This window comes from Terrapene carolina, unplaced genomic scaffold, assembly GCF_002925995.2.
Source record: "Terrapene carolina triunguis isolate 2854851 unplaced genomic scaffold, T_m_triunguis-2.0 Scaffold131, whole genome shotgun sequence".
NCBI classification, from domain to species: Eukaryota; Metazoa; Chordata; order Testudines; family Emydidae; genus Terrapene; species Terrapene triunguis.
The window spans coordinates 37,669,141-37,694,789 of NW_020664482.1; the positions used below are offsets into that span (position 1 = coordinate 37,669,141).

The window sequence follows — 25,649 nt, forward strand, 5'->3', positions numbered from 1 at the left end:
CCCCCCCCCCCCCCCCCGCATTCAAGTGATTTGTAACCCAACCCCAGCCAAAATCTATCACTTGGGCAACGTAGCTCTGTTTGCTGGATACCTAGGTAGATTAGGTGTGAATGTAAATACAATCTGATCCTGAAGCCTTTCTCTCCAACCCCTAGCTAATTACTAGCTGTCAGGGAGATCTCATTTAGACTTTGCTTACAAATCATAATCTGAAATTATTAGGTTGGCCAACATCACCAAAATGAATGCACTGACATTGTCATAAAAAACAACAGCTGCATAAGGAAGCTAATCTATGTTCAGACTTTTCAAATCTATTATACTTTTTCAAATACACTAATTTTATGATACACTTTATATGCTTTTAAAGTGTGTATTAATGTTTCAATTTCAATTCAAATTTCCAAACAATCACTAAATTGGCAACACTGCATGTAACTAGTTCACAAAACTGGGGGGGGGGAAGATGTTGGGGAAATTCAGGGGGGGTAAACACCCCCATGGCGGGGGGGTAGGGAAATCCCTGTTGGCTGTGATGACCATTTCAAGTTGGAGATCACAGTCCCATAGCTTGGAGGGGAGAATATCTCCTCGTTGCAGGCTAACTTTGTTTTTCTTCCTCATCAGGAAAGTGACCCTCCTTGTCGTGGGCCTGGACAATACAGGGAAAACCTCCCTCATAATGGAGATACAGAGAGGTGAGGAGCTAGCTGTCTCCGGTTACTGCTGGAATCTGGGGATATGTCTATGCTGCTGTCAGAGGTGAGAGTGCAGCATGTGTTGACATATCCGAGCTAGCTTTGATCCAGCTAGCTCCAATAACAGCAGTACTGAAGCCACCACCAGCAGCAGGGTCTTGGGCAGGGCTGCACAGCCCAGGCTGCTACCTGCAGTACCTCAGCTTTGTTGCTGTGTCTACCTGTGCTGCAGTCACACCTCTGATTGCAGTGTAGGCATACCCTGAGTCTCAGATGAGCTGACATGACGCCAGAGGCAAAGAGTTTATTGTTCTTTGCAAATAACTTCAAATCTCCCCATCACTGAGGGGATAAATCTTTCTGTGCTTCCAATTATTCCCCTCCATCCTCTGCAGGAGGCAGCATCGTAATAATCCTGTGAGGTCAAAATTGGATCCTAATTGTGTCTTTATGCTCTGGTAGCAGAGTTTGACTTTCTCATGTCTATTAGGTAACTTTATGTAGCTGACATTGTTTGTCCAAGTCCAGCCTAGGGAATGTGGACTCGGACAGTCTGTATCACTCACTCTCTGCGGGGCTTGAGGACCAAGCCACTGCTGAGCATCAGAGATCTGAATTCACTGCATCAGGCTGTTACACAGGATGCAGGCGTACAGCATGATGCATCTAGACTTGTAGAGTGTCTGGAATACAACAGCCCCTTCCGCAGAACTGGGATTTAGACAGCCAGATGCAACAGAAATGTAGTACTGGGGTATCCACTCAGGTTAAACCTAGGGGATAAGATCGACAGGCCTCAGTCCCTGGGATTCCTGCCGAGCCATTTGGCCACTCTAAAACAATCAACAGAGTCATGATATACTGCTAGGATTAACCTAACCTGCCATTGCACAATAGGAAAGAGGGTGACAGGATGGGGCTATTCCCCCCTCCCCCCAGGCCATGTGCCGAGGCCAAATCTGCCAGGATTTAGGATAGGTCTCTGAACAGGGGTGTCACAGAGCAAGGAGACAGATTTCAGAGTGGTAGCCATGTTAGTCTGTATCAGCAAAAACAATGAGGAGTCCTTGTGGCACCTTAGAGACTAACAAATTTATTTGTGCATAAGCTTTCGTGGGCTAGAGCCCACTTCATCAGATGCATGAAGTGAAAAATACAGGAGCAGATATAAATACATGAAAGGATGGGGGTTGCTTTACCAAGTGTGAGGTCAGTCTAATGAGCTAAATCAATTAACAGCAAGATACCAAGGGAGGAAAATAACTTTTCAAGTGGTAAGAGAGTGGCCCATTATAGACAGTTGACAAGAAGGTGTGAGTAACAGTAGGGAGAAATTAGTAATGGGGAAATTAAGTTTAAGTTTAGGTTTTGTAATGACCCAACTACTCCGTCTTTATTCAGGCCTAATCTGATAGTATCCAGTTTGCAAATTAATTCCAGTTCTGCAGTTTCATGTTGGAGTCTGTTTTTGAAGTTTTTTTTGTTGAAGAATTGCCACTTTTAGGTATGTTATTGAGTGACCAGTGACATTGAAGTGTTCTCCTACTGGTTTTCGAATGTTATGATTCCTGATGTCAGATTTGTGTCCATTTATTCTTTTGAATAGAGACTGTCCGGTTTGGCCAATGTACATGGCAGAGTGTAGTCAGGCGTGGACTCACATCTGCGGCGCCTCCTGCTGGTCGTCCAGGGAATTAGCTCACCAGCCTCTGGAACGCCCTCTGCAGGCCGGTGATCCGCCTGTCGTTGGCCCCCATGTCCCTCCCAGACCCCGGTGCCCTTGGCTTAGGTGCTGCCCCCCCCGGCAGTACTCCACTCTCTCTCTGGGTCTCCCCACCCAGGGGAACCTCCACCCCTTATCCCAATGTTGCCTCAGTCGTGGCGACTGCCAGTCACCATCTAGCCCCCGCGCCCTGGAGCGGACTGCAGTCTATCAGCCAATCATCACTGGCAACAAGGGGTTTGGACTGGCTGCCTTTACCCACCCTCAGGCTGCCCCTCTGCAACCCCAATACCTATATGGGCCTAGGACCAGGCCCTGCAGCCTAGGGAGTTGCTGGCCTAGGGCTTCCCAGCCCCAAGGCCTTTCCCCAGCCCTGCCTCACTCTAGGTCCCCGGGTGAGCTCCCTGCAGCCAGGCCTGTCTCTCTCTCCTGTCAGTGGGAGACTCCTCTGCTCTGACTACCCTGGCCTTCTTATAAGGCTGAGTGGCTCAGTTTGGGGCATGGCCCCAGCTGCAGCCACTTCCCCAATCAGCTGGGGTTTTGCTCCTTTTTACCCAGCCCTCTGCAGGGCTTTTCCAACCCCTTCAGGGCTGGAGCGGGTGATCACCCCGCTACACAGAGGGACATTGCTGGCACATGATGGCATATATCACATTGGTAGATGTGGAGGTGAATGAGCCCTTGATGGTGTGGCTGATGTGGTTAGGTCCTATGATGGTGTCCCTTGAATAGATATGTGGACAGAGTTGGCACCGGGGTGTGTAGGAGGGTTTGGTTCCTGGGTTGGTGTTTTTGTTGTGTGGTGTGTAGTTGGGGGGCTGTCTGTAGGCGAGGACTGGCCTGTCTCCAAAGGTCTGTGAGAGTGAGGGATCGTCCTTCAGGATAGGTTGTAGATCCTTGATGATGCGCTGGAGAGGTTTTAGTTGGGGGCTGTAGGTGATGGCTAGTGGCATTCTGTTACTTTCTTTGTTGGGCCTATCTTGTAGTAGGTGACTTCTCAGTACCCTTCTGGCTCTGTCAATCTGTTTCTTCACTTCACCAGGTGAGTATTGCAGTTTTAAGAACGCTTGATAGAGATTCTGTAGGTGTTTGTCTCTGTCTGAGGGATCGGAGCAAATGCAGTTGTATCTTAGAGCTTGGCTGTAGACAATGGATCGCGTGGTGTGGTCTGGATGAAAGCTGGAAGCATGTAAGTAAGTATAGCAGTTAGTAGGTTTCCGGTATAGGGTGGTGTTTATGTGCCCATCGCTTATTAGCACTGTAGTGTTTAGGAAGTGGACCTCTTGTGTGGACTGGTCCAGCTGAGTTTGATGGTAGGGTGGAAATCGTTGAAATCTTGGTGGAATTCCTCAAGGGCCTCCTTCCCATGGGTCCAGATGATGATGTCATCAATGTAGCACAAGTAGAGTAGGGGCGTAAGGGGACGAGATACGAGGAAGCGTTGTTCTAAGTCGTCCATAAAAATGTTGGCATACTGAGGGGCCATGCGGGTACCTATAGCAGTCAGGCTGACTTGAAGGTATAAATTGTCCCCAAATCTGAAATAGTTGTGGGTGAGGACAAAGTATTTATACCTGTTCCTGTATTTTTCACTTCATGCATCTGATGAAGTGGGCTCTAGCCCATGAAAGCTTATGCCCAAATACATTTGTTAATCTCTAAGGTGCCACAAGGACTCCTTGTTGTTTTTACAGAGCAAGGAGTTTGTGCTGCAGTGACCTAAAGTCATGATGCTGACCAAGACTGACTTAATCCCTGCTTGAATCATCTACTTTAAGACAGGAAATGGATCTGAAATAGCCATAGCCTACAGCAAACACTGTCCTAGGATTAACCTACCTACAGTATTTTTCTGGCCCCTATCACTGTGCTATCTGTACTACTTTCCAATCTGTATTGCAGTTATCCTTTCAGGGCCATCCCATTATCACCATTTTACTGATGGGGAATAGAGGCAGAGAGGGACTAAATGACTCCCCTGAGTCACACTAGCCATCTGTGGCAGAGTAAGGAATTGAACCTGGGTCTCCTAAGGCCCAGGCTAGTGCCCTAACCACTGGACCACCCTACTTTAACTCCAGGGGCTAAGGGCCTGAGATAACTCCCTGGAGCTGTCCATAGAGAATGTAGTCCTGGTGTTTCCCAGAATTGCCAGTGTATCCCCTTTAAATGAGAACAGGAATGTAGCTGAAGGGGGTTAATGCTAATACAGGGGATCCTTGCTATAAACCATATCTGGAAACAAGGGATAATAATGTTCAGTGTTTGTCTGGGGGCTGCGTGTGTGTTACTGTGGGTGCTGTTCTCTCTGCAGTGCTCTCGTGTGAGGTGCTCCCCACAACAAAGCCTAACCAGACAGAACTCAGAGTGGACCGGTTTGAAGTCTCCCTCATCGACCTATCCGGGGGGCAGAGGTTGCGGGGCACATGGCGTAATCACTACGGTGACGCTCACGGGATTATCTTTGTTCTGGACTCCAGCGACGTGCTGCGGATGGAAGAGGCCAAGAGAACCTTGGGCCGTCTTCTGGCTCACACTAGGATTTCAGGGAAGCCCCTGTTACTGTAAGGCTACCTCTCCCTTGCATTGAAATGCTCCTTGGCCATTCCAGTAAATGGGGTTGCTGCACATCCAGGCAGGAACCTCAAAGGCAATATTCAGGGATCACAGTGCTGAAACAGCATGTGTGAGGGGAACCCAGGATCGGAACGAATGAGGAAGCTGAATTAAGAGAGGATTGTCCCTTTGGATTAGGGCTGGTGGGGTGATTAGAAAGAAGCACAGTGCAGGTGAGACCAGCATGGATAGTTCTGCAGACCCCACTTCTCTTGTGTTCTCTGCAGAGTAGAGCTGCGGGTGCCTTAGTGATGATCATTAGTTATATTGCACAGAGATGTGCCTGGCATGTTGCAGGTGCATAAAGAAGGTCCCTGCTCCATGGAGCTGTCAGTCTAAACTGGGTGAAGAGACAGTAGAGTAGAGGGGTCCATGGGTTTCCCACACAGAGCAGATAGTCCATCTGCTTAGTCTTGTTGGTTGCCATTGGGTCTCCTTAAGGTGTCTGAGTTTTAACATGACTCAGCAGTTACTGTCGTATGGTGGGTTATTTTAGGGAATGAGACAGGGGAAGCTTATCCGGGAGACTCTGCCAAGCATTGGGGTGATGGTATGCTCCCCATAGGGCTCAGTGCTCTGAGTGTTAACTGGGCCTGGCTGACACGATGCAGAAAGAAAAGCCCAGCCACACGGTTCTGTTCACATCAGTTTGGAACCATGGCTTTGTGTTCCCTCAGCTTAGCACATCCTGAACTGCTCTGGAAATGGTGGTGGCAACATGTGAACAAATAGGCCCTTGTCACTGAGCCCCTCAGTCCTATCTCATAGTGTCTCCACCAGTCCCTTGCGTTCCACTGGCATGGTGTCTGCACTGCCGGGATGGATGGGACAAAGCAGTTAATCTGTGAAGCGGGGGGCTGCGGCAGAGCAGGACAGTGGGTTATAAGGAAAGGGTGGGGGCCCAGGCTCAGGGCTAGGTGGAGGGGCCAGTCCTGATCCCACTGAGGTGAATGTAATTTTTGCCATTGACTCAAACAGGAGCAGGCCTGGGGTGAAGTGAATGTTAGGGATGAACAAAGCCTACCCCAAATCACAATTCTGCATTCTGAACCATGAGCCAGTTGGGGGTTCTCCTGTCCATGTGACCGAGACTGTGGATTCCATCCCTCTGCTTCAGCAGTCCCAAACTTTCACATGGTCCCCTCCACTCTAGAGATAAGAAGCTTGTGTAACTAAAACCTGTCCCTGCCAGGCATCTAGGGAAACTTTTGGGGGCTTTTGCCAGACTCTGCCAAACCCAAAGTGAAGCTTCTTGCTGCCTCAGATTTGTCTGAGTTTCTGCGGCTGAGTTTGGTGGGTTTGTTTGATCCCATTCCAGAGCTTGGGACAGATGGTCACAGAGTGGTGGTCTGGGCTTACCAGGCCCTTGCAAGTTCCCACAAGCTCATACATGAACCTCACTGGCTGTCTTTGGAATTTGCCATGTTGCCTTTGAATAAACCTCAAACTGCAGGGTTACCAAATCATGCCAACCACCCTGGACAAGCTCCCCACAGCACTAGCCTGGCTCCACCCCCACTCAGGAGTGAGGCTGAAGAAAGACAACGTTGAGCTACTGTAGGAGCTCTGCTGGCCAGTGAGGTCTTATCCTTCTCTCTCCTTCCTCCCTTCTCATTGCTCCCAGGCTGGCCAATAAACAGGACAAGGTTGATGCCCTCCTCCCATGTGAGCTGATCGAATGCCTGTCCCTGGAGAAGCTTGTGAACGAAAACAAGTCACTGTGCCGCATCGTAAGTGTGAGAAGGGCTTGACCAGCTTGATGTAGTTGGTACCATTCCCACCGATCTCATTCATCTTCATACTTATACAGGAATTGTGGCTCCAGAGAATGCGTTATTCTGTGGGCCTTTTGCCATCAGCATCAAAGGGAATTATGTAGAGGGGAGGTAACATGGGCATGTGGAACATGCAGACCAGCACTGTCAAAAGTGCCCAGTGATTTTTTGGAGTGGCTCATTTTCTTGGAGCCCAATTTGAGATACCTTGGGCCTGAGCTCCCGCAGCTCCCACTGTCTTGCACCCCCATACTAAGGGGGCTTAAGCTGGGCTCCTGCCACACAAAATCAGTGGCCATTTTTGAAAATTTTGGCCATAGTATTTTTGGAGAGACCCTTCATACAGAGCCTCATGCTGAGTAGGGGGAGTGATGGGACCAGCTCCCAGGACATCTGGGAGTGCCAGGGGAGGAAGATGCATGGCCCCATGAGCATCTCTGCATCAGTCCCTGCAGTAAGGCACTGGGATGTGAATCTGGCAGATACACAAGCAAAGGTTCCCTGGGAATTATAAACATTTCTCCTCATTTTATGCCACCACCTCAGCATTGGTGAGGACATTAAAGGACATTATTTATTTGGTATCTAGTATCCCATCACCAGTATTTAACAGGGAGCGGCTGAGAAGCATTTGGCCTATGGAGGGGGGTGTACTCACCATCTGTAGCATCCCCTTGTGTCAAGGCACAATGCTGTAAGGGGTCCTCATCCCCGGTGCCTCCTACTGGATGCCTGCCTCTCGCCAGGTCTTGCGTGGCTCAGCCCTCCAGCCAAGTCAAAATCCAAACCCTCCAGGGGCAACAAAAAAGTCCACACAAAAGTCCTAACAAATCCAAAGTCATAATTCTTCAGCCCCTCTCAGGCCAAACTAACATCTACCGCTTCTCCAGCAGGATTCCCCATGTGGCCTCCGTCCCCCAGGGACTCTGGCAGGTTACCTCTGGGGTCTCCCAGTTACAAGCCCTGTCCCAGGACTCCTCTCACAGGGGCCAAACCAACCTGCTTCTCAAGGGTTTCTTCTATCCATTGTAGGCCCTAACTCAGGACTTCGCCCAAGAGAGTCTACTCTGCTCCCTGGGGGTTTCTTCTCTCTCCTTATTCCCTTCCTAGGAGCCAGTGTTTACATGTAGACTCTCTGGTTGGGAGGCCTAGGCCAGCTCTCTTCTCAGAGCCTAATGACAGGAGCTCCACCACTTTCTCCCTTCTCCAGGGCTGTCTCCTGATGGTTCTCTTGTGGCTGTCACTGTCAACGCTGAGCCCTCGTTCAGGGCTTGTCCCCACCCAGGGCTGCTCTACCTCCTGTGGGCTCCTCCCAGCCTGCAGCAGCTGCAGCGCCTTGCTTGCAAGCGCTTCCTTCTCTCACCTTTCCGTTTAAGGAACTTTTCCTTTACATCAGTGGTTCTCAAAGCTGGTCCGCCGCTTGTTCAGGGAAAGCCCCTGGCGGGCCGGGCCGGTTTGTTTACCTGCTGTGTCCGCAGGTTCGGCCAATCGCGGCTCCCACTGGCCGCGGTTCACCGCTCCAGGCCAATGGGGGCTGCAGGAAGCGGCGCGGGGCCGAGGGGTGTGCTGGCCGCCCTTCCTGCAGCCCCCATTGGCCTGGAGCGGCGAACCACGGCCAGTGGGAGCCGTGATACAGGGCTGCCCAGAGGGGGGGGCAAGTGGGGCAATTTGCCACAGGCCCCACAGGGGCCCCCACGAGAATATAGTATTCTATAGTATTGCAACTTTTTTTAATGGAAGGGGCCCCTGAAATTGCTTTGCCCCAGGCCCCCTGAATCCTCTGGGCGGCCCTGCTGTGATCGGCGGAACCTGCGGACGCGGCAGGTAAACAAACCGGCCAGCCCGCCAGGGGCTTTCCCTGAACAAGCGGCGGACCGGCTTTGAGAACCACTGCTTTACACTATTCTAGCTCAGCTGCTCCATTGCTATAAGCTAAAGGGGCAGCACTGCCTGCTCTCAGGCTACGTCTTCACTACCCGCCGATCCGGCGGGTAGCAATCGGTTTATCGGGGATCGACTTACCGCGTCTCGTGAGGATGCGGTAAAATCGATCCCTGATGGCTCTACCGTCGACTCCGGAAATCCACCTCGACAAGAGGCGGTAGCGGAGTCGGCGGCAGCGGTTGACTTTCCCGCGTCCTCACCGCCAGGTAAGCCGACCTAAAATACGCAACTTCAGCTACGGTATTCACGTAGCTGAAGTTGCGTATCTTAGGTCGGAACCCCGCTGTAGTGTAGACCTAGCCTCAGGTGTAGCCCACAGGGTCGTTGTGAGCCAAGTAGGCCCTAATTCTCCTGAAGGGCCATTGGACCCATGACAGCCTAATAAAAATAAGGCCTAAACCATAATCCACACCACTCAGGCTGTCTTGCAGCTAGCAGTCCGCTCACTGTGAGGTTGAGATTAGGATTCCACTGGGTGGAAGGGCATGTCATATACAGGCAGGTGTTTGTCACCGGTGCCCTCTACTGGACCTGTTCAAGTATGTGACCATGTTATGCGGAGGTCCTCAGAGGATATAAACACTGCTTCAGCTGAGATTGTCCTTGGTTTACTTGGTGGCGGCCTGTGGGGGTTTTGGAGCAGGATTCCCCATGCAGCCTGGGAGTGGCTTAGCATGCTGGGATGCTGTCAGTCTCTCTGCACTTCGAGATCTTATGTGGGAGAGGGGAAACTTCTCCATATTGTGGCAAAGTACCTTCTTCTCCTCAGCAGGCTCAGTCCTTTTTAGCCTTGGAGACCCAGGCTTGGGCAAAGCAAATACCTGTAGGTAGCACAGGGTCTGGCTATTCCTTCCCTCAGTCAGTCCCTTGTGCTTGTTTATCTTCCCTTCTGGGGACAGAGTGCAGCCTTCCTTGCTGGAAGGGTTCAGAGCCTTACTGCTCCTAGCTTACTGGCAGCTTCCCTGGTTCTCTCACACCCCCCCCTCCATGCCAGGGAGGGTTTAAAAAGGTCCCAAGCAGTTGCAGCCAGCTGAACCTAATTAGTTCCCTAGTAACCCCTTGCCCAGCTGAACCTTATTTCCCCATGGTTCTCTCTCTTCAGTGGCTTGGGAGAGGCCTTTTTAACCCCCTGGGACTGATTACTACCTTCCCCCCCACCTTTGTAGCTGTTTGTCCTGGGTTTGCCACACTATGCGTTGCAACCAGGGAGCCATTTCCTGCTAGCCCTCTCCTATCCAGGCCATCTCATGTCAAAGGACTCAGCAGGTTTCCTCCAACTTGCCGATCAGGTGATTCTGTCTCAGATACAGAAATCTATGGTACGGCCCCAGGTCTGCAACCTGATGGCCAGACACTAGAGCTGACTTAATCCTTAGCCTAATTGGGCAATCAGATGTGTGTCCTGCATGTTACTGCTAACCTTGATCTGGGACTCTTGTGATCTGTAGCAGTCACTGTGCCAGTGAGCCATACAGGGACTTCCCCCTGGTTGCAATAGTAGAAGCCAGGCAGCTGGCCTTCTCCCTGTGGTAAGCTGCTCTCAGCAGTTGTTCAGGTACCTTTCCCCCTCGCTGCTTTGCTGTCATGCTGCTGCTGCTGCAGATGCTGACTCAGGCTTTCTCTGCCCACAGGAGCCATCTTCAGCAACCAAAAGTCTGCATAAAAGCCAGTCCCGGACCATCCTGCAGGGACTCCGCTGGCTCCTGCACACCATTGCCATCAACTACAGTGTCCTGAGTGCCCGGGTACAACAAGACAGCCCTGACCAGCCAGCCCCCCGAGAGCAAGAGGCTCCCAGGAGAGCAGCGCGGGCCCACAGCCAGACACGGGGGGAGAGGTTTGCTCTATGGAGAGTTAATATTCTGGGCCATGCCCTGCCCTTGGTCTGACATCAGTGTATTTCAACTGTGGATCTGGGTGCAGACAGCAAGCCTAGAAGAGGGGGATTCATTCTTCAAAGCCAAAGGCTTCCCTTCCTCCCCAGAGCTAGCACATTTTTCACTCTTTTCCTCTCCCTTACACCGGTGTAAGTCAGGAATAACTCCAGCGAAGCCCAAGGAGTTACACCAGTGAAAATGGGAGCAGAATCCGGCTCCAGAACGACACTGCACCACAACGAAAAGTGATGCGCAGAGCTCTGTAATTATAGGACTCAAGAGGGTCTTCACGATACGCAGTAACTAACCCATTCCTAGTGATATTGGAGTAGCTGCGAACTTCCTCGCGCACTTCCATCTCCCAGCAGGGGCTGTGCCAGCATCTCCCCTGGTGCCTCGAGAGCTGAGCCCGTGTGTGCAAACCAATGGGGGGAGGGGTGGCTATATTCAAAACTGGGAGCATGAAAGAGGCGGCCATTTTAGCTGGCATGGTGACAATGGGGTGTGGGGAGGCGCTTCCCTGGGACCAGACTGGGGGAGAGAACTTTGGGCAGGGCATGTACATGGGGCCTCTGGTAAAGCCCTCAGGGAACAAGAGCTGGTGCATGAGGTGTGGCTGCTGTAGGTCCATGAGCGGGGAAAGTGATGGATGCCTGCTGGGAGCTGACAGAAGCACCCTCAGGCATACAGGGGGGCTCTTGGTCACATGCTCAGCAGAGGCCTGGGACTGGCTCCATGGAATGGCTGGCTGGAGAGATGCTACAGAATGTTAAGGGCCTCCGTCAGCATCCGAGGACCTGCGCCTCTGAGCTCCTCAACGGGGCAAGAGCGTGGGGACAGGATTTCACTTGGGCCTGTAGTTCATAGGCATCCACGCTCTGGTCTCTGAATTCCTGCTGTCTGGTGGTGTGCCCTTCCTTGCCACAGCCGGGCAGCAGGGGACACTGCAGCTAAGGGCTGTGGGAGGAAAAATATTGCGGGGGGTGGGGTGTCAATTTATTAATTTGTCTGTGCTTTCCTGTCCCTAGGGCGTTACTGGCCAGAAGGGAGAGTTCCCAAGAAGGAAGCGCCAAGATAGGGGAGTACAAACCTCTACAGCCCATCCAGAACACCCTCTCACAGGTAACCAGCCCCTCCACTCATTCCTCACCCCTTAATATAGCTGTTTCTGTGACTATTCCGCCAAACAGGGACTGACTTCTGGTAATGGACTTCCCCCACCTCTTCCCCGTACAGAAGGAGGAAGGCCCAAAGGTACCCAAGAGAAGGAGAAAGAAAGGGAAGGTGAAGAAGAAAGGGTTGGTGCAGTGTGGGAGCATGGCTGATGAAGAGGAAGGGAAAGCTTGGGGAGGAGAGAACAGAGCAAGTGCTGCAGTTGGGCTCCTCCACAGCAACAGAGTTGGCCAGGAGAAACCACTCCCCCAGGGGACAACTCTTCTCCCGGCAGGTAACGGTATTAGTAGGCGTCAGACTGAAAGAAGGTTCTAGCAGGGGTGCTGGAACAATTTGTATAGTGGGAGTGCTGAGAGCCATTGAACCAAACTGTAAACCCTGTATATGATGGAAACCACTTCAAGCCAGGGGAATCCGAACAGCACATCTCGCACATGTAAACACTAAGGCTGTGTGAAAAGTTTAGCGGGAATCCAGCACCCACTTCAAGTCAGGGTGGGTCCAGTTTATAACCAAACCTGCAAACAATCAGGGCAGGTCCAACCAGGGTGTTCCCATCACATGGGCCCTCTGAATTTCATCTAGCATGTTATTTTCAGATGGTGGGTTGTGACGGTGGCCTGATTCCTGCCCTCTCCTGGGGTTTGTGACCTTCTCTACTAAGCCTGTCCTCCAAATCCTGCAGTGGTATCAAGAAGTACATGTACCTGTTCCCCATTCCCTCACCATGGAATTGGAAATCCTTGTGCTGCAGCCACTAATATACTAAACAGGTGGTAGCAGATCCCTATAAGGCTTTACTGCCATAGCTAAGGAACTTTTTTGTGGAATTTGAACCTCTGAGTCAACCTGCTTTGGGTGCTGTGGTGTAGGCCACCTGCCAATGAATCTGTCACTGTCTGGTCCATGTGACATAAATATCTGCAGAACTTATTCTTCTCTAGTGAGTATGTAGTTACCCCCTGAATGCCACATGCTAAGCATAAAAACATAGGAACGGCCATACTGGGTCAGATCAATGGTCCATCTATCCCAGTATCCTGTCGTCTAACTGCAGCCAATGCCAGATGCTTTAGAGGGAGTGAACAGAACAGAGCAATTTATTGAGTGATCCATCCACTGCCATTCAGTCCATTTCTAGCGGTCTGGGGTTTAGGGACACCCAGAGCATGGGGTTGTGTCCCTGACCATCTTGATTAATAGCCATTGATGGACCTATCCTCCATGAACTTATCTAATTCATTTTTTGAATCCAGTTATACTTTTGTCCTTCACAGCATCCCCTAGCAATGAGTGCCACAGGTTGACACTGCATTATGTGAAGAAAGACTTCCTTTTGTTTGTTTTAAACCTGTTGCCTGTTAATTTCATTGGGTGACTCCTAGTGCTTGTGTTATGTGAAGGGGTAAATAACACTTCCTTATGCACTTTCTCCACCTGTCATGATTTTATAGACCTCTATAACATCCCCCCTTAGTTGTCTCTTTTCCAAGCTTAACAGTCCCAATTTTTTTAAACTGCTCCTCATATGGAAGCTGTTCCATATCCTTAATCATTTTTGTGGCCCTTCTCTGTACCTTTTCCAATTCTAATATCTTTTTTGAGATGGGACAACCAGAATTACATGCAATATTCAAGGTGTGGGCGTACCATGGAGTTATATAGTGGCATTATGATATTTTCTAATTTATTATCTATCCCTTTCCTAATGGCTCCTAACATTGTTACCTTTTTTGACTGCCTCTTCACATTTGAGCAGATGGTTTCAGAGAACTATCCACGATGACTCCATGATCTTTCTTGAATGGTAACCGCTAATTTAGACCTCATCATTTTGTATGTATCATTGGTATTACTTTTTTCAAGGTGCATTACTTTGCATTTATCAACATTGAGTGTCATCTGACATTTTCTTTTGCAGTCACGCAGTTTTGTGAGATCCCTTTTTGTAACTCTTTGCAGTCTCCTTTGGACTTAACTATCTATAGTAATTTTGTATCATCTGCAAACTTTTCCACGTCACTATTTATCCCTTTTTCCAGGTCATTTATGAATATGTTGTACAGCACTGGTTCTCATACAGATTCTTAGGTGATCCTGCTATTTACCTCTCCACTGTAAAAACTGACCACGTATTCCTACCCTTTGTTTCCTATTTTTAACCAGTTACTGATCTATGAGAGGGCGTTTCCACTTATCCCATGACTGCTTACTTTGCTCCTTTGCTTTGCCTTTGGTGAGGGACCTTATCAAAGGCTTTCTGAAAGTCCAAGTCCAAGCATGATCAGGGGTTAGCAGATTTCCTGAGCCACAGGACATTTCACAGCATGGTTAGACATACTGCTACAGGGTCATGTGAGTGCCTCTTCTCTGGAAGGTCATAGAAAACTTGATCTGTTTTTAAAAATAGTTACCTGTACCATCCCATTCCATATGCACTGCACAGTTTGTGAGTGCGTGTGGGGGGATGTGTCTTCCTACTGGAAACACATCCTCTTTTGATAAAATATTTTGGAACATGTACTGAGTTTGAAGACCTATGAAATACCTGTACTGTGGATTTAAAAATGGATTTTTGATCCAATAAATTAGATCAAACCCATGGATGTCTTTTTGGTTAAGAGCATTTAAAAAACACAAGCCTGAAACCAATAACCCCTGCTTTGTATTACAGGACATTTCCCGCAGATGTGTTATTAACCCTTGAAGATAGGGAGTGGTAATAGAAATAAACCTGGTAATAGAAATATAAGTTATGTTTGTAACATAGAAAACTCTCATGCCTTAATACATCAACTCTCTCTATAACTGGACACAGACCTGTCAGGTACTAAACAGTGACTTTTGAAATGTAGATAGTTTAGAGCAGCTAATTGGAGTTTAGCTGCATGGAGCAGAGCGGATGGGAGGGGGAAAGGAAGAGAAGACTTTCCAGAACATCTTTGCCGTCCTTGGCAGGTGTTGCTGTGAGAATGGGGAGGAAAATACTGATGTTCTCAGAAAGCTGTTGGGCAAAGTTTTCCCACCTAGTGTAATGACCACAAAAAATCCGTGTCCCACTGTTAAATCCAACTTCATTTCATTTAATCCAGGGCAGAGCACAAAGAAGAAAAAGAAGAAAATTAAAAATAAAATCAAGTCCCAGGAGTCCTCATTGGAGCCACAGAATGAAGGAATCTCGGGTACCTTTGGTCAGTATTTCCCAGGTGAAGTGTGTATGCAGGAGGGGATGCTGTACATCTGCTGTCCATGTTCCTGCAAAGAGTGGGAAGGGTTCGATCTGCTATCGTCTGTGTTTCTTGGATCAGGAAAGCTTGTGAAATGATATGGCTTGTTTGTATTGCGTCAAGTTACTGGTGGATTTCAAACTGACCACGGGGAATCCTCTTTGCAGGTTTCAGAGTAGCAGACGTGTTAGTCTGTATCAGCAAAAAGAACGAGTCCTTGTGGCACCTTAGAGACTAACAAATTTATTTTGTTTATTTAATGCTGTTTGCAGTCAGTATCTTCCCCCAACTTGTTGCTGGCCTGAGGAATGGTTGGGAATGGTATGTTCAGTCAGCAAGGAGTTGTGAGAGGTATTGGTTTGATTTGTTTTGCAGCACAGCTTGTAGCCTGGGATGGTCCCAGACTGACCAGTGATGGTTATCTGGGTGGGTATTGGAGATCAAGGTTTAAAAGGGATAGCCAGATGTGCCCAGAGGATACTGAGAACATACAGTGGTTCAAGGCAACTCTGATACTGTGACATACCAGCATATAATCCAGACTAGTCAGTGGCTGTGTCATTCCTGCCTTGTAACCTGGGGTGCCTTGCCATGCCTTGCTCCCGTAGCCTCCAACTGGAGTGCTCATAACCAGCCACCAGCAGGCAGGCCACTCCCAGATGTGGTTGTGTAACTGCTGCCTGCCAGTCATACCCTGGCTCTCACCAGCCTGGTTATACTACAGGATGACCCCAACACACTCCCAGTCCCAGACTTTCCCCCAGAAATGTACATCTTGTACTGTCCGGCCCTCTCCAGGACAGTCCGCAAATATTAAATTCATTATTCCTTTAAGGGAATAATATACATCAGCGTATCATGATAAATGAAGTTACCCAGACATTTTAACACACTGGACTGGATGAAACACTAAAACAAGTTTATTAGCTACAAAGAGAGATTTGAAGTGAATACAAATAATGAGGCATAAAAGTCAGAAATAGTTACATGAAAAATAAAGACAAAATGCTTACTAGTGCCTAATTTAACAAATTGTATTAGATTCTAGCAACATTTCTCACCACATACTTTCGGCAAGATTACTGACGAAACTCTTCAGGTCAGGAGCCACCCCCCAGAGTCAAATGGCTGTTTCCTTTTGTCTTCTGAGGTTCGGAGAATGTGATGGGCAGGGAGAAAGGGATCCCTTGGGGGTGTTTTCTCCTCCTTTTATTAATTTCAGTCCCCCTCTTGGAAAAACATTTCCAGCTGAGAACCAGGAAATAGTCTATGTAGAAGGATGTTCCCTGCTGGGGGGGGTTTCGCACCTGTTAGAGCTTTCTTTGTTTTCCCTTCCTGCTTGATGACTCTGTTTACTGCTTAAATGCAAATTAAGGCAAGCACACATTCCTTTGTTTAGGACAGACCTGTTTACCAACTTCTGCTTAGGTGGGGCTGTTGGGTTTGGAACGGGGAAATCTTATAACTTCACATACACTGTTGCCACACGTATGTTATCAGGACAATACTGACCAGTGAATTACAAGTTTTCAAATGATGCCTTACAAGGCATACCTTGTACATAGATTATTACAATAGTGTGTCAAGTGTGAATACAGGGGTGTATTCCATCACAGATGCCCTCTATTCCTAGGGGTGAAGTCTGATTTGAGGGCTTGAGAGTGAGGCTGAAAAGGAATGGGGATAGGGGACAGCCTGTCCAGAAAGGAGGGGAATACTTCAGACCTTTAGCTGGGACTGCTGTCAAGGGATTGTCAGACATCAAAGTTCATTTGATTTTCCAAAGTTATATCTCAAAAGTCTGCACCGGGTGAGTGACTCTACTCTCTCAGAGAACTTATCCCCGAAAGAAGCCAGCTGCCTTTTTTTATGATGGTGGCTGGTGAATGATATAAATGTTTTTGCATACATTAGCTGAAGTGGATTGTTAATGCTGTTTGGCCTTTCCACACGAGGGATGGGAGAATATCTTTAAGGTTATTAGACAGGATTTTGGAGGTTATTTTGGCTCAGATGGGCAGTTTTTGCTTAGATGAACAGAGAGCCCCTTTAGTCATCTTCTTGCTGGACTTAAAACTACCCTTTCTTTAGAGCTAGCTTATGTGTGGCTGAGTGGTGGCAGCGAGCCAAGCAGGAAGCTACCCCAGCCACTGATGCAGAATGAATTCCTTTTCTAGAGCATCTTGCTACACTTGCTGGAAAGAAGTAGACTTGCTCCTGCTCCTCTTTATTTGAAGAGGGCTGGAGAAAGGAGCGGATAGGGAGTTATGAATTGTGGGTAAGCTTTGTTGTCTGGGAAACAAGCAAGGTCTGTGCTCAGCATTATCATTGGGAGGGGGTCTCATGCTGTCATAGGGCCTGATCCAAAGCTTATCAACGTCAATAGGAGCCTTTCTATTGACTACATAGATTGTAAGGCCAGAAGGGATCATTGTGATCATCTAGTGAGTCTGCCCTCCTGCATAACACAGGCCAGAGAACCTCACCCCATAACTTCAGCATCAAGCCCAGAACTTCTGATCTAATGGGTTTTGAATCAGGCCCATAATATACTGTCCAGGAACAGGAGTCCTGCACGCTGGTGATCAGTTTTGCCCCAAGAGGTTGGTGGGTTCTCATTGTCTTGCTCAGCAGCAGGATTTAAAATCTTTCCTTTGTTATTAATGATGGGTTTTTATTTTCTCTCAGACTTGTATCGAAGGGCAATGCTGGCTCTGAAAATGAGGCAAGAGCGGAGGAAGCAGCCTTCTGCTATCACTCCCTGAAGAAAAGCTCTATATTGTTGACTGCATAAATGTGGTCTCCACCAGGCATGAGAAGTTGATGGCAGATTGTTCTGTGCTGTTATTGCTGTTGGTGTGAGGTTCTATGTTGCTCTCTACCAGTGCAATGTATCTGTGCTCCCACTCAGAACCTCCCAAGTCCCAAAGGGTATCCACGAGCATGTGCAGTCAGTATCAGCTCAGGCAGTGAGATTGTCTAACCTAATGGAAACTCTGCTCGAGAGACAAGATTCTCAGGGCTCGTAGGCTACAAAGGTGGAGTCTCAAGCAGCGAGTCTTCAAAATGTAAAGACCAATATCCTCCTCCTAGGGACTGTGGGAATGTCTGGAATTCAAACGTGTAAGCTGAAGTGTCACATGTGTAAAGAATTCTGCCAGCAACCTGGATGTAAACATCTGAATAAAAGGAAATGGAACATTTCTACACCTGACCTGTTTTCTGTGTCTCTTCTTAATGTTCTTTCTCAAACTGTCTTACCTTGTAAGCCGATAGGGGGAACCAGACCAAGTCCCCTCATCCAGTAGGCCAGGGAAGAGGGCTGTGCATGATGAATCTGTGGACCCGAAAGAGGGCAGCTGGTGTCCATACAAGCCTAGCTTCACAGGGCTGGGGCTGAGTTAGTAGATGTAGGCTGAATGATTATCCAACTGGAAGATATTTTTTTCCAGTGACAAGATCAGGAAGGGAGTTTTGGATCCCCTGTGAGGGGGCCTCACTGAATGTTCAACCATGCCAACTGAGGCTTTGTTTCTGGAGTCCTCTCCCGCAGGGACCAGCTGGTGTAGGATAAGTAAAGCTGTGTGTCATCTGCATATTGCTGTCACTTGAGTCCACGTTGTCTGATCAGTTCACCTAGTGAGTGCCAGTCAATGTTGAGTAGGACTGGAGAGAGAATTGATTTTTGTGGGAATCCACAAGTGAAGGGTCTGTTGGCAGAGGTGCACTTTACTCTGAGTCATCCCACAGAAATGAATGGGACTATTCATGGAGTAACGCATTACTCAGCGTGAGCAAGAGTGGCAGAATCTGGCCCACAATGTTTCCATGGATAAAATGGCTTGGCTGGATGGGATCATAACCCTGTCTAGCATGTTCAACCCCCGTGTACTGCAGACTCCGACGTGTGTATCGTCACACATCTTTTATCTGTCTCCTTATGCATAAAGCCATAACCACACACATCCTGTGAAATATTATTGCACATAAGATCGGCATGTATGATGTGATAACAGCCCAGGAGTGTGTGGCTGCATCTAAGCCATGCTTGCATACACTATAAATGCATCATGGAGAGGACTAATTTTTTGTTTTTCAGCTGTTAGTGTTTCAGCGCTGTATATATATGCATGGCTCTGAAATCTCTGAAGCAGGGGTGGGCAAACTTTTTGGCATGAGGGCCACATCTGGGTGGGGAAATTGTATGCAGGGCCATGAATGTAGGGCTGGGGCAGGAGGTTGGGGTGCGGAAGGGAGTGTGGGGGGTGTGGTGTGCAGGAAGGGGCTCAGGGCAAGGGGTTGGGGTACAGGAAGGATGCAGGGTGCAGGAGGGGGCTCAGGGCAGGGTGTGGGAGGAGGCTCAGGGTAGGGGGTTGGAGTGCAGGAGGGGTGCGGAGTGTGGGAGGGGATTCAGGGCAGGGGGTTGGGGTGCAGGAGGGGGTGCAGAGTGGGAGGGGGCTCAGGGCAGGGGGTTGGGGTGCAGGAGGGGATGCAGAGTGCAGGAGGGGGCTCGGGGTCCAGGATGGGTGTGGGGTGCGGCAGGGGATTGGGGTGCAGGAGGGGTGCAGCAGGGAGCTCAGGGCAGGGGGTTGGGTGCAGGAGGGGTATGGAGTGTGGCAGGGGGCTCAGGGCAGGGGGTTGGGGTGCAGGAGGGGTATGGGGTGTGGCAGGGGGCTCAGGGCAGGGGGTTGGGGTGCAGGAGAGGGTGCAGAGTGTGGGGGGGCTCAGGGCAGGGGGTTGGGGTGTGGGCTGCAGGGACGTGGTGCTGGCCACTTCTGGGAGCTGCACAGGGCTGGCAATCCCGCGGGCCGGATCCAAAGCCCTGACAGGCCGGATCCGGCCCGCGGGCCATAGTTTGCCCACTCCTGCTCTGAAGCCACCACAGAGATGCAAAGGCACCAGCTGGATGCTTTTGACATGAAATAGTAACAGCATATTGAAGGAGTATGGTGGTTCCACCATGTTATGAACAAGGATGTAAGGCACTGGACCAACCAGCCACCAACGTCTTCTCAAATGACTATGCCGGCTCAGGTGGCTTGGTCATCTGCTCGGTGTGCCGGAATCCCTACCAACCCTCCAGCTTTATGTGGTTAATCCAACAAAAGCTGGTTGGCGAAGATCTTGAGGAAGGTCTTGCATATGCTGGAGGGATGTCGTGGCTTCTGATCTCACCTGCCTCAGCCTTAACATAGACATAGCCATAACATTGGTAGGAGCCAGACTCTCTGGAAAGAGGTGAACTGAATTGTGCACTCAGCGCTCCACGAGCAGGAGAATTAATCAATGACTGAATGTTAGAGAGTTTGTACAGTATGTTCACAAGTTCTCAGGTCCTATTGGTCAACAAGAACTGCTGGGGCAATTCAAAGTGGCCTGTTAATTGGGAGACAAACAGGAGCATTATCTGCCCTCAGTTAAAAGAAAAGGGCTATTGAAATTCCCTTTGGTTACATGTTCTTAATTGTGTGCCTGAGGCCTGATGAGATGTGGGGTCCAAGAGACATTCTGGCAGGGCCTGCACCTCTGATAAATAGATGACATCAGGGCTATCTAACTGCTCATGGCTACAGCATGGTTGTCTCTGGTACACATGACAGCAGGGCTCATCCTAACAAACACAGCTATACCAGCACCTGTCTCTCTGATGCAGAAGCCACAAAGCATTATGTTTACCGACGCAGCTAAATGTGCTGCATTAGCACCTGGCGCAAGCCAGGGAAAGCAGTTAGTTCCTGGTACCTTATGTCACTGAAGAATGGGAGCACTAAGTTTGCTGCTGCTCTGAAGGAGGACGTTGAGATGTCTGCTGGCCTCCATGACAGCACTCCCAGCTGTCCATCAGGCTGGACAGGATGGCAGGCAGCTGGGCTGTGACATCTTCCACCTATAAAAAGAATAACTCACTAGTCCTTTTGTTTAGGTTTCCCTGCATTTGTCTCTTTCTTCTATTAGGGTTTGTTTAACTCCATGAGATTTAATCTACGATTAATCACTAAAGTAACTGACGAACACCCAAACCCAAATAGTTGAATATGCGATTTATTCTCTTTGACATACAAGTTTTGCATCTGGTATGAATTTTCTAAGGGGTCGCTGGGGTTGGTGATGAAATGTCACTTGGGCTGCTGCATGATTGTGAGAAAACTGTGGACAGAACACCAGGCACCTTCTCAGGCACTGAAGCCCCTGAACTGGGAGTGGAGGACTCTGAAACAGCAGCATCTCCTGTGGAGGAAACAAAACAGGGGTATGACTTGTCAATATGTACCATATAAACTCTGCACTCTTGCACCATATTGGCAGCCAGGGAGGCTAGTAATAAACTATGGCCAAGCTTTGTATAGACAACAGTGTGCTAACCAGTAATCATAGATTTGATGAAATACTGTCAGTGAAAGGCTAGTTGGGGGTAAGAAAGATAGTCTAGTGGGTAGAACACTGGACTAGGTCTCAGGTAGGTCAGGGGTTCAATTCCTGGCTCAACCACAGACTGCCTGTGTGACCTTGGGCAAGTCATTTAAAACACCCTGTGCTTCAGTTACCAGCCTGTCAAAGAGGGATGATATGTCCCTACCTCACCAGGGTTCTGTGAGTCTAAAAGCCATTAACAATTGGGATGCACTTAGATCAGACAGTGATGGGGGTCATATAAGTACCTAGATACCTGTTTTCTCTTGTAATGAGGAGCCTTTATTTCCAGCGTCTTCGTAGGGCAAGGCAAACTGCACCATGAGAAGAGTAAAGAGTCAATGTATGATTCTGTCTCATTCATGCTCTTCAGGGCTATACAGCTACCGAATGAATAACAAGAAGCTCTTAACTGGGGGGCGGTGTTGTAATTCCAGCTGTGGTTCTGGTAATGACAGGAATGAGGCTGGAGGCACTAGATGTAATTATAGCCTCTTCAGCATGTGGATTATGGTGTCACAGTTTTCTAAGCAGTCTCTAACCCAAGCTGCTGGACAACAAAAGAGCTGACCTTCTAGCCCAGTGCCTGGATTACTTGATGAGCACACAGAGATCTTGAAGGGAGGCTGCCATCTGGCCAGGCAAAGAACAGCACCCTATTGATTTCCTTTAACAAATTCAATCCAAACCATTTCCTGGGACCATGTAAATATCAGCCCTCCTCATTACTGACCCTGTCCTTAAGTTAAGGTGACTACTCACATGAGCTACAGCTGTTGTATTGGCTCCAGTTTCCCCAAGCATTTGCCACTTTAGCTTGGAGCTTGTGAATTATTATGAATACCAGATGGGGTGAAAGCAGCTCAGGGGGATGAAGATGTTTTCACTGAAGGATGGGAAAAGTAACAACTGACTCATGTTTTCTACGTTTAGGGTCCATTGGACCATGTCTCGGAAAATAACAAGGCCAGTGGCATGGATCCCTCTGAGTATTTGTGTCTTCACCCATCAGTCTGTGCGTTTGTCTCCTTTTAGGTAAATGAGACCTCAAGGCTGATCTCCACAAGGGCTGATAACGCATAGTCAGGAGCAGACTGACCGTAAGTCCAAATCTTTCTCCTGGCTAGCACAGACCTGCAGAGGGCAGAAAAACTCGGGCTACTGCTATTAACTGCTTCTTTATGAAAAAGCCCTGAAATAATTTTTCTAAAAAGATTTCTCTTTTCTTTTTTCACTTTAGAAATTCAGGCCTTGTCCACCCTACTGGCAACTAGAGAACAAGAAAAATCACAGGAGTGAAAGTTTAGCAACAGGGAAGAGAAGGGATTTTTAGCCAGACTCAGATTGGTTTTTTTTGTTTGTTTTACACCTATTTGACTCCTGTGACTGATGAACACTTGGGAGACAGTGGTGTTTTTGTTAGAGATTGCACATCACCACCCTGTCAGCTGAGGTGTAGAAGCTCATAATAGACATGGAAGACCCCAACCTGTTCTCTAGCAAAATCAGAGAAGACCAGGCTTGACATGCCTAATATTTGTAAAGGTTAAAGAAAAGAGGGGGGTGTTTGTTTGTTTTTAAATAACCCCTCCAAGTATTCTGCATCCAAGAGAAAGCAGCAAAAAAGGGCACAAACCCAGTGTTTTAGAAAGTCCTTTGCAGCTCACCTTCAGTCTAAAGAAAGACTCCAGTATCTGCTTCTGATGCCACTACTAGCCCGTGGAGCCATATCACATGAGCATTATCGGCATAAGGGGACTCTTTCCTTTTAGTCAGCCCAGGTTTGTCTTATCAATAGAAAAGAGGGGGAGCAATCTGAGACCCAAGCTAGCCGAGGTTTAGTGAAAAGATGTTACAAGCTTACAACTTGCTGAGCTAATAGCTGGTTCATCACAAATCCTTCTCGTTTACTTTCTCTCTTCTGACCCCTTTGGATAGGCTACTCTGAATAGCTGTGTGTATTAGAAGATGATGCTGTTGTGCAGATGCATAAAATAAGTTGACCCGATTTTTGATCACATTTGTTTGGGAGGCGGCACATACAGCCTGTAAGGGTATGTCTACACTGTAATCACGGGGTGTGATGGCAGCCCGTGTACACATATCCACGCCAGCTTTAATTAACTAGCTTGGATACTGGAGCAGCTGTGGTACCATGGGCTTCTGCATGGGCTAGCCCCAGGAGTAATTGCCCAGGGTTCTGAGTGGGTTTGTATAGTGGCTTCACTGCTCTAGGACCCAAGCTAGCTAGATCAAAGCTAGCTCGGGTATGTCAGCTCAAGCCGCAATTACACCCCAAGGTTATTCTAGACCAATGGTTCTCACCCACAGGTCCAGGGCCCCCTGGGGGGCCACAAACAGGTTTCAGGGGGTCCGCCAAGCAGGGCCGGCATTGGACTTGCTGGGGCTCAGGGCAGAAAGCTGAAGCCTTCCCCACCCCCATGTGGGGCTGAAGCCCTTAGCCCCACCACTCAAGGCGGAAGCTGAAGCCTGAGCAACTTAGCTTCATGGGGCCCCCTGTAGCGTGGGCCCCAAGCAGTTGTCCTGCTTGCTACCCCCTAACACTGGTCCTGGCTTTTATATGCAGACAAACAGTTGTTGTGGCACAAGTGGGCTGTGGAGTTTTTATAGCATGTTGGGGGGGAGGGGCTCAGAAAGAAAAAGGTTGAGAGCCCCTGTTCTAGACATACCCTACGATCCCTTCTCCCCAACTGGCCAGTCCCACTGAGACTCCAGTCGCTGGGGGTCCTGGAGTCCTACGAACTACCCCCTGAGGTTGGGTATTTGGGGGTTATTTTTAAAAAAGGCACAAGTAATCCAGCTGCCTCCTTGTACAACTGACCTAGTATGTCAGTGTGACAGGAGTCCCATCTCTGGCCCTGCACCTGACAGCACTGCTAGTGCTTGGGGGCCAGCACAGTCACAGCAGCACAAGCTGGGGCTTAGATGGCGAAGAAACATGCCTCCTAGAAGAGACAGGAAGACGGCAGCAATCTGTCTGGGAAAGGTTCTGTTTGACACAGGAGGAAATGGCCTGCTCATTGTACACCTTTCTGAGGGTTTAACTGCTCCTCTGCAGGTACAGAGAGTATAACAGGCAGCTGTGGAGCCACTGGGGGGAGGGGCTGTAATTCCATCCCGGGTCCTGGTGATGCCAGGAATGACAAGAGGGAAGTCACTAGATGGAATTTCAGCTCCTTATATAACATTTAAATATCCATATTTTGAGTAAACTGTGGATCCATCCACCTTTTGTGTGGGAACCTCAGCTCCACCCATTCCCTGTTCCCTCTACTGCGTCCCTTTTTCTCAGAATATCCCCAGCTTCTCTGTGCTTCCCCCTTGTTTACTCCAACTGTCCCCACTGCGCTTCCTTCTGGCCCTTTCCTGCTGTGCTTTCTAGCCTCTCCTGCCACTCCTGATTGGGTCCCCGGCTGCCTGCTCTATGCTCATTGCCAAAAGCTGTATACAAGGAGTACCTCTCATGTAAAACTATTTTAAAACAGATTTACCTCAGAGGTCCTTAATGTGTCTTCAGTATCCTGAGCATGGGGCGTGTTAACATATGGATCTGTCAACGAGAACACAGACATAGTTTGTTCAACCATCTCTAGTTTCTACTTCAAGTTCTTATACATTGCATCACTCTTCTAGCATTACTGGAGAGCAGTATCTTGCCTCTTTTCTCTCCTGATGTGTTTGTAAATATAGTGGGGACTGTCTTTTACCTTTAGGAGTTTTGCTTGCATTGAGGGGGCTTGTTACTTTCGGGGCATGTTTTTACAGTACCTAGGACAAAGGGGCCCTAGCCTGTAGGTGCTGCCATAATAAATAAGCAACAGTCAGGGCCGGGTCTAGGTTTTTTGCTGCCCCCCACCCCAGCCCTGGGCTCTCCCCACCCCGCACCCCCCTGCTGCCCGAGTCCTGGGTTCTTCTCCCCACACCCGCACCCCCTGCCACCCCAGCTCTGGGTCCCCCCTTTCCCCCCCACCAGTGCCCTCCCCCCCACCTGCACCCCCTGTCGCCCCAGCCCTGGGCTCTCCCCCCGACCACCACCACCTGCACCCTCGTGCTGCCCCAGCCCTGGGTCACTGGTAACTCGCTCCCAGGGCGGGTCATCAGCATCCCGCTCATGACACTAGCAGGGGCAGAGGCTGCATCCACCCAACTCCTTCCCGGCACCCAGGGGGGCCCTGACTCTCCGC

At 49.2% G+C, this 25,649-nt stretch overlaps 2 protein-coding genes across 2 annotated transcripts in view; one reads left to right on the forward strand and one right to left on the reverse strand.

Moving 5' to 3' along the window:
* The window catches only part of ARL13A (ADP ribosylation factor like GTPase 13A), a 53,115-nt gene extending 35,918 nt beyond the window's left edge, over positions 1-17,197 (forward strand). The window contains 9 exon segments of the mRNA XM_029911879.1: positions 628-698; positions 4,736-4,985; positions 6,662-6,767; positions 10,388-10,593; positions 11,662-11,755; positions 11,873-12,080; positions 14,899-14,997; positions 17,074-17,138; positions 17,141-17,197. Coding sequence (XP_029767739.1) covers positions 628-698; positions 4,736-4,985; positions 6,662-6,767; positions 10,388-10,593; positions 11,662-11,755; positions 11,873-12,080; positions 14,899-14,997; positions 17,074-17,138; positions 17,141-17,197 — 1,156 coding nt within the window.
* A 3,891-nt stretch (positions 17,198-21,088) lies between these two features.
* The window catches only part of FSIP2 (fibrous sheath interacting protein 2), an 11,102-nt gene continuing 6,541 nt past the window's right edge, over positions 21,089-25,649 (reverse strand). The window contains exons 5-7 of the mRNA XM_024216211.2: positions 24,957-25,015; positions 21,701-21,758; positions 21,089-21,261 (exon numbers count right to left, since the gene is read on the reverse strand). Coding sequence (XP_024071979.2) covers positions 21,119-21,261; positions 21,701-21,758; positions 24,957-25,015 — 260 coding nt within the window. The 3' untranslated portion in view covers positions 21,089-21,118. The remainder of the gene's footprint in view (positions 21,262-21,700; positions 21,759-24,956; positions 25,016-25,649) is intronic.